Source organism: Apis dorsata, unplaced genomic scaffold (assembly GCF_000469605.1).
Source record: "Apis dorsata unplaced genomic scaffold, Apis dorsata 1.3 scaffold_174, whole genome shotgun sequence".
Taxonomy (NCBI): Eukaryota; Metazoa; Arthropoda; class Insecta; order Hymenoptera; family Apidae; genus Apis; species Apis dorsata.
The window spans coordinates 127,272-134,502 of record NW_006263462.1 but is presented as its reverse complement, the minus strand read 5'-3'; the positions used below and the strand labels follow the sequence as shown (position 1 = coordinate 134,502).

The 7,231-nt window shown below is 25.0% G+C and overlaps 4 protein-coding genes across 4 annotated transcripts in view; 3 read left to right on the top strand and 1 right to left on the bottom strand.

Annotated features, from left to right (window-relative positions):
- LOC102673900 (nuclear pore complex protein Nup93-like) overlaps nucleotides 1-2,439 on the top strand; it is a 3,561-nt gene extending 1,122 nt beyond the window's left edge. The window contains exons 3-6 of the mRNA XM_006614234.2: nucleotides 72-1,351; nucleotides 1,421-1,777; nucleotides 1,865-1,982; nucleotides 2,049-2,439. Of these exons, the coding sequence (XP_006614297.1) occupies nucleotides 72-1,351; nucleotides 1,421-1,777; nucleotides 1,865-1,982; nucleotides 2,049-2,360 (2,067 nt within the window). The 3' untranslated portion in view covers nucleotides 2,361-2,439. The remainder of the gene's footprint in view (nucleotides 1-71; nucleotides 1,352-1,420; nucleotides 1,778-1,864; nucleotides 1,983-2,048) is intronic.
- A 197-nt stretch (nucleotides 2,440-2,636) lies between these two features.
- On the bottom strand, nucleotides 2,637-3,626 carry LOC102673762 (ADP-ribosylation factor-like protein 2-binding protein). The gene is made up of 6 exons (XM_006614233.1): nucleotides 3,608-3,626; nucleotides 3,344-3,451; nucleotides 3,170-3,276; nucleotides 3,013-3,098; nucleotides 2,808-2,904; nucleotides 2,637-2,747 (listed from the first exon to the last, which is right to left on the bottom strand). The coding sequence occupies exons 1-6, from the start codon at nucleotides 3,624-3,626 to the stop codon at nucleotides 2,655-2,657; spliced, it is 510 nt and encodes a 169-aa protein (XP_006614296.1). The 3' UTR covers nucleotides 2,637-2,654.
- Nucleotides 3,627-3,631: 5 nt separating this feature from the next.
- Nucleotides 3,632-6,323, top strand: LOC102673645 (protein nessun dorma). The gene is made up of 5 exons (XM_006614232.2): nucleotides 3,632-3,941; nucleotides 4,275-5,206; nucleotides 5,275-5,476; nucleotides 5,562-5,825; nucleotides 5,931-6,323. The coding sequence occupies exons 2-5, from the start codon at nucleotides 4,302-4,304 to the stop codon at nucleotides 6,186-6,188; spliced, it is 1,629 nt and encodes a 542-aa protein (XP_006614295.1). The 5' UTR covers nucleotides 3,632-3,941; nucleotides 4,275-4,301; the 3' UTR covers nucleotides 6,189-6,323.
- A 259-nt stretch (nucleotides 6,324-6,582) lies between these two features.
- Nucleotides 6,583-7,231, top strand: part of LOC102677057 — a 122,263-nt gene continuing 121,614 nt past the window's right edge. Inside the window, exon 1 of the mRNA XM_031509798.1 lies at nucleotides 6,583-6,651. Within this exon, the coding sequence (XP_031365658.1) occupies nucleotides 6,598-6,651 (54 nt within the window). The 5' untranslated portion in view covers nucleotides 6,583-6,597. The remainder of the gene's footprint in view (nucleotides 6,652-7,231) is intronic.

Genomic DNA, 7,231 nt, shown 5'->3' with positions numbered 1-7,231 from the left:
TATATATATATATATATATATATATATATATATATATATCAATTTTCATCAAAATTTTCATTTTATTTTAGACATTTGAGCTTACAAGAATTCAACAAATGGAACATATGTTGGGTGAATGGAAACAAATGCGGTTTGAGATAATGAATGCTATGACAGCTCCATCTGGAGAACTTGTAGATTTACGTGGTACTCCACAACGTACTAAATTAACTGGTTCCATGATTAAAGGACTATCCAGTGTAGAAGTGGCTTATGTGAAAGAATTACAAAAGTATAATGATTGTGTTCTTAAAGGGCTAAAACAAAATTTATTTGAAGCATTTCGTATGGCAGCAGAGTCATTTAATGACATAAAGATTGTGGATCTTTGGAAAATGGTTATTGAATGTGTAAATAATATTCAACCAGTCCCTAGAGAAGATCAAATCAAATCAAGAAGTACACCTATTGTTGAACAAGAGATTGTATTACATGCAAGAAAATATTTAGAAAATAGATATGAAAAATTTATGAACTCTGTTATTCGTGAAAACTCAACCCAAGCTCAACGAGGTGGTACTCCAGGTATTGTTCCATTAGTTAAAAGTTTTGTTACTGTTAAAGTACAAAATTTGAAGGATTTGATGGTTGAAAATATACCATTGTGGCCTTTAGTCTATTATTCTATGAGAGTTGGTGATTATAAAGCAGCATTACATTTTCTTAGTCAGTGCAAAACAGATTTTTCAGAATTTAGAATTGCATTAGAAGAAGCTTGTTGTGATCCCTCAAGACGTCTTAGCAGTTCTGCAGAATCAAATTTAAAATTGCAGTATAGAAAACATGTGAGATCAGTTACTGATCCATATAAAAAAGCTGCATATTGTGCATTAGTTCCTTGTGAACCTGATGACTTGCATCCTGATGTAATTTGTACAGCTGATGATTATTTATGGTTAAAACTGTGTCAAGTTAGAGATCATTCAGATGCAGAAAATAAATTGACTTTAGATTATTTACAAACTACTATATCAGAAATATATGGAGAATCATATTATCATGCACATGAACAACCATTTGTATATTTTTCAATGTTATTTTTAACTGGTCAATTTGAAGCTGCAATTGAATTTCTGGCAAGAGGTGCAGGAGCAAGACACTTACCACATGCTGTACATTTAGCAGCTGCTATGCATGAACAAAACTTATTAGGAGTTAGTCAAAGTGTTCTAGCTCCTTTATTAAGCGTTGATCCTGCTGACAAACCTCCTGCTAAAAGATTAAATTTTGCCAGGTTAATATTATTGTATGTTAAACGATTTGATTCTACAGATCCAGAAGAATGTTTACATTATCTATTTTTATTAAGGTTTGTATAGAAAATGAGATAATCATTAATATTTTAAAAATTCTATTTTAAGACTAGATTATTTTTTAGATCTATGAGAGATCCATATGATCGTAATATGTTTGCAGTATCAACTGCAGAAATGGTAGTTGATGCTTCACCAACAGTCAGAGCCCAATTAGTTGGAAAGATAGAAAAAGATCGTTGGATTCCAGGAATTTTAGATAAATTTCAAATTAATGTAGAAGATGTCGTTAATATAAGTGCAGATACATTATACAGGAAAGGTCTTTTAGAAGATGCGGTAATAATGTACGATCTTGCTGGTAATCATGAGAAAGTTCTTAGTTTAATGTGCACGCTCTTAGCACAAGTTGTTAATCAAAGGGCTTCTCCGGGATCGTTTAGATCTCGATTGCAAGTAACTGCTACTGAAATAAGTGGAAGGTAACATTAAAAATTATAATATCATTGTTATTATAAGAGTAAGTAAACATTGTGATTAGGAAATTATGTTAATTTTTATTTTTTTAGATATCAAAACATTGAAATACAAGCACCTTCTGAATTAGTATCTGCATTTTATACTTTAAGACATTTAATGGTATTCTTTGATCAATTTTATAATGAACAATATCAAAGTGCGCTTAGGGTAAGGATTACCTAGGATAATATATAAATATATAATTCAATTAAATACATAATGATTAATTTACAGACTATTGCGGAATCGAAATTGTTACCATTACATATAAAAGAAGTCGATGAAAGAGTGAATGCATTACGACGTGTTCCAGCTGAAGTAACTGGTACATTAGCTGATGTTCTTTTGGCTACAATGACAATACTTTATCGTCAATACCAGAAATTACGATCGATGGAACCAGGTGATGAAGAAGCAAGAAAACAACAACTTCTTGATCTTCGAGAACAAGCGCGAGCTTTAACTAGTTTCGCTGGAATACTTCCGTATCGTATGCCAAATGAAACAAATAGTAAACTTGTACAAATGGAAATTCTTATGTGCTGAATTAAAAAATATGTTATATTTTTTATTTTATTTTCAATATAATATTTTAAGTGATACAACAAATATATCTGTGTAAATTTATAAAGCAAACCAATCAATATTAACAATTCCTCAATTTTTTAGAATATTATTAATATAATGTACATATTTTTTTGTACTTTTATACGTTAAACATAAATTAAACAGAATAAATAGTGATTTTAAAAAGTTACAGTTAAATATAAAAAAAATAGAAATTAGTGAACATTTGTTTCAATTTATTTAAAAATATATTTGTTTTATTAATGAAATTTCTTATCTAAAAGATTCCTTATCATTTATATTAGAAGGTTTAAAGGATGTAACAAATATTCCATTACTAAGATCTTCGACTTTTCCTTCTTTTATCTGAAAATTATTTGATATTATTATTGATGCATTCATTTTTATATATGTTATATTACTTACAGCTCTATAATCAAGAAACATTTCTTTGAAGGCCATAAAATTTGTAAATGTTGATAATACTTCAAAAACTTCACCTTCCAATTCATTTTGTTTATTACTTAATTATTTAAAAAAAAATAATGTTTATTTATTATTATTTATATTTTTATAATTACATACATTGATTAATTATTTTAGATATTCTAAATCAAAATTGCATACTTACTTTAGATAATTTAAAAATGTATCTAGATTAAAATGTGGTACAGTTCTTTGTAAATAATTAACAATGTAATTTTCCACGGTTTTATTCTATAAAAGTTATAAATATATGTATAAAAAATTAATATTTGTGTATATATAAAAAAATTATATACACTCACATATTCATTAAATATATTTGTATAAATCAATTTATTTTCTTCTACGGGTTCAAAAATATTCCAATAATCATCTAAAAATTTTTGTCGAATAGCATGAAATTCATCTTCTAAAAATAAATTTCTTATCAGAAATTGAATCTTTCATATCCATTATTTTAATTTCTTTATACATACCTATTAAAATATCTTCAATATGTCCAATAATTTCATCAAAAAGATTATCTTCTATATTTTTAGAATTCTGTTCCATTTTTTCGTCGACATTTATTAAAATAGAATTATCTATTAAACAATATTATTAAAAGTTTATTATGTTATGACAGTTATTATGTCGTTTACATATATATCTAAATATCAATTATCAATACTTTTAAAAATATTGTTATATTTATAAGATAAAGATATGTTTAATTGCCTTGTAAAATAATATAAACAAACCCATTGTTTCTTCAGCCATAATTTCAATTGTTTAAAAAAATAAGATACTATTTATTTTTATGATAAAATGAACTTATTATTTATCAGATATTATCAATATCGATAGGTTAATAACTATTGAAAACGAGAATCGAATAGATTATTAATCAACCAATCAGGTTTATTAACGTTGTAGTTCAAATTTTTTGACAGTTAACTTAACATGTCTATAATTGAAAATATATCTGTGATTTTTAAAAGAAATATTTTTCTATTGTTTAATATTAAATTGCAATATATTTAATAAGTTAAAAATATTTAGAAATATAAATAGATTTTTGATTTGTTTAAAAGAGTAAGTGACTGAGTTGCATTCTTCAATCATATACTTTTGTTTTTGATATTATTGAATTTTTAGAGTTAAAATATTATTATTAATAAAGCTTTGTTTTTGTTGAATTACTAATGTATTTATAAATTTTCTTTTTCAATATTCAAATGATTTGAAAATTATAAAATGAAAATTTTAATAACATAAATAAATAATATTTTTAATAAAATTTTTTGTCGAAAAAAAAATTCGTAATTAATAAGCATTTATAACATTGATATATCTATAATATTTGATAATATTTGATAATAATAAATTTAATATTGATAATAATAAAATTTAATTAATTTTTTTCAGGATTTTTCATTTAAAAGAGAATATATAATGGAAATATATACTTTTGACAAAAGTCTTCAGGAAAGATTAGTTGAATTAACTGAAATTTTATCTAGCAGAGAAATTGTACCTGCATCACGAATTCAGGCAGAATGGTCTTATCATATTGAGCTTGCATTAGAACCTGTTGGTTGGCAAGCATTATGGAGAATACCACGTTTAATATGTGAAGATTTTCAAATTCATTATCCTACTATAGTAGTTGTAGAAGTTGAACAAGTTGATTTCTCGGACTTATCTGCATTGGTGAAAATTACTGCTGTTCAAGATGAAATTCAATTACCTGACAAATATGATGTACCTCTTATTGATCTTTATCCAACTCATAATCAACAAAATACTGCTTTAGATATGGTGGGTACTGCAACTTGTATCGATCAACTAAGATTCTTTTATAATTACTTATGGATGCCATGGGATTTGGACGATGATGATAATATTGATTGGGTATCTGTACATTTGGAAACAAGAATTAGATTGTTTTTTGATATGAAAAGAGATATTGTTAATAAAGAAACCAGTGATATAATTAGAGGTTTGGTAAGAGAAGGAAAAGAAATTCAACAGAAAATATCAAGATTAGAGGATACTATTTCTGATGGAGAAGAATCACATAGTGATATAGTAGATGGAGGGACAGCATGTCAATTGATGAAACTTCATTTTCGATTACAACAAATTAAAAGAGAAATGGAAGTTCTTGAAAATCCAGTTATGAGAGAAATACTTTTAATGAATCAGACCTTATCCTTAAATAATGATAAACTGGAAAAGAAGGAAAATAAAGAAAAATGTAAGGAAGGTTATTTTGTATGGCTTGGTGGTACTCTAGAAGAAATGAAAGAAACTGTAAATAAAATTCAAGCTTCTTTATCTACAGAATTATTTTTTAGGTATTAAATATAAGTTTATTAAATATTAAGAAACATTATATTATTTTTAATTTTGATATTTTTCTTAGAATATCCGGCTCCCTCTTGGAAACTTTACATACATGTGATGCAGGAGATATAATCGTAGTTGGAAAAGGTATTCATCAAATAAAAGGTGCTGGTAATTTAGAAGATGGAGGTACCATTAAAGGAATTTGTAATTTAGATACAATTCTTAATATGAAAGATATTGAATCTGCACCATCATTGCTTGACTTTTCTGGCAGTGAAGTAAATATATACATTTATATATACATTTGAAACTAATTTCTAATTAATTATAATCATATTTTTAAAATATAGAATATATTTATAGGTTTTATTAGAAAATATTACTGTAGATGTGGGTGATCTTAGAGCAGCTGTGGTAGTAAGAGCTGGAATTACAAAAATAATTAATTGCAAAATATGTGCCTTAAATCAAAGCATGGTAAAACTAGGAGTTGTAGTATTACCAAATGCAAAATTAATAATAGAAAATACAATTTTTGACAGCCTTGGGACAGGTTTAGTCATTTATAGTACTGCAGAAGTATTTATGAATAATTGCAGTTTTAAAAATTGCGCAGAGGGTATACAAGTACGTTTCTTTATTTGAATCAACTTTATTATATATTTATAAAATGATGTAATTATATCAATATATTATCAATAATATATAATATAATACATATATTATTTTTAGCTTTATGATGATGGAAAATTAATAGCAAAGAATTGTTTTTTGACACATTTGAAAGAATATGCTATTCGATTGGAAACCCAAAAATATTTAAATGATTTAAAACGCAAATCTGGTGGTTGTGAATTATTAGAAAATATATCTGAAATTTCTCTTCATGAATGTAAATTTGAGGGTAATGGCAAAGGAGATGTCATATTAAAATTGGGCATACCATTTGTTTTAAAAAAACAAGATGAATCTATGAATATGGAATCTTAAAGTAATTAATTTTATTTTGAATGAATTTTTATTTTTTCATTAAAAGTGCATGTAATTCTTGAATGTTATAGAAATATAAGAATTTTGTTTTTTTTATATGAATCTATATATTTAGAAGTTATTTGGAAGATATAATTTTTATAAAGAGTTATTTTTTCTTTTCTTTTTTTCATAATTAAAAAAAATGTTTATATATATAAATATACTTTTACTTTTTTTTTTTGCAATTTATAAATGTCAATTAGATAAAGGCGGGAATTTTTGAATTTTCAGTTACTCTACTAGTTATATATGCCATCGTTAGATGGCAGCACTATTTTAAATTGTTCACGTTACGGTATATTCCTGTATGTTAAAATCTGGTGTAAATTTATTTTACATGATTAACTTTAAAAGTAAATCTTTCTTAATGAATATATCATATTTTAGTAAGATAATATCTTACACTTTGAAGAATTCTATCGTAAGTTTTTTTATTATTTAATTTAATTTAATTATTTCTTTTCAAATAATTCCAACTTGCTTTCTAACCTAAACGTGTTACTCTAATATTTTTTTGATATTTCTCTCAGTAACATTATTATTTAATATTTTATTCTGTTTTGCATAACATTTTTATCAATAATATCAATTAGAAACACAAGCGATTTTAAATATTTCGTAATATAAGTTAAATATATTTAATCTATAACAGGTTATGGAAAGAATATGCGTATGTATATATAAGTGCAACTATTATAACTAATTAAAATAATACAATTTTTTAATCATTATTTACATACAATAAAATCATCAATCAAAAAAACATCGTTTAAGTTATATATGTATATGTATATGGAAAAAGATAGTATTTGCACGTGTATCTTAAATTGACATGACGTAAATGATAATTCATTAGATTTTATTCGTTCGTATTTATAAATGGACTCACAAGTACTTATATACTTGGCAATGTAATAGTGTTATATGAATGAAATAGAATAATTTAAACTCACACTTTCGATGATGAATGAAAATTCTTCTGCTAATGATATCATTTATTT

What these genes read in the sequence shown, in the direction of transcription:
- LOC102673762 (XM_006614233.1), bottom strand. An exon ending in TATTGAAGATATTTTAATAG is followed by an intron (nt 3,277 to 3,343) that starts GTATGTATAAAG and finishes ATTTATTTTTAG; the next exon opens with AAGATGAATTTCATGCTATT. An exon ending in CAAATATATTTAATGAATAT is followed by an intron (nt 3,099 to 3,169) that starts GTGAGTGTATAT and finishes TAACTTTTATAG; the next exon opens with AATAAAACCGTGGAAAATTA.
- LOC102673645 (XM_006614232.2), top strand. Translation starts at nt 4,302, where the DNA reads ATGGAAATATATACTTTTGACAAAAGTCTTCAGGAAAGATTAGTTGAA. An exon ending in TTGACTTTTCTGGCAGTGAA is followed by an intron (nt 5,477 to 5,561) that starts GTAAATATATAC and finishes ATATATTTATAG; the next exon opens with GTTTTATTAGAAAATATTAC. An exon ending in ATTGCGCAGAGGGTATACAA is followed by an intron (nt 5,826 to 5,930) that starts GTACGTTTCTTT and finishes TATTATTTTTAG; the next exon opens with CTTTATGATGATGGAAAATT.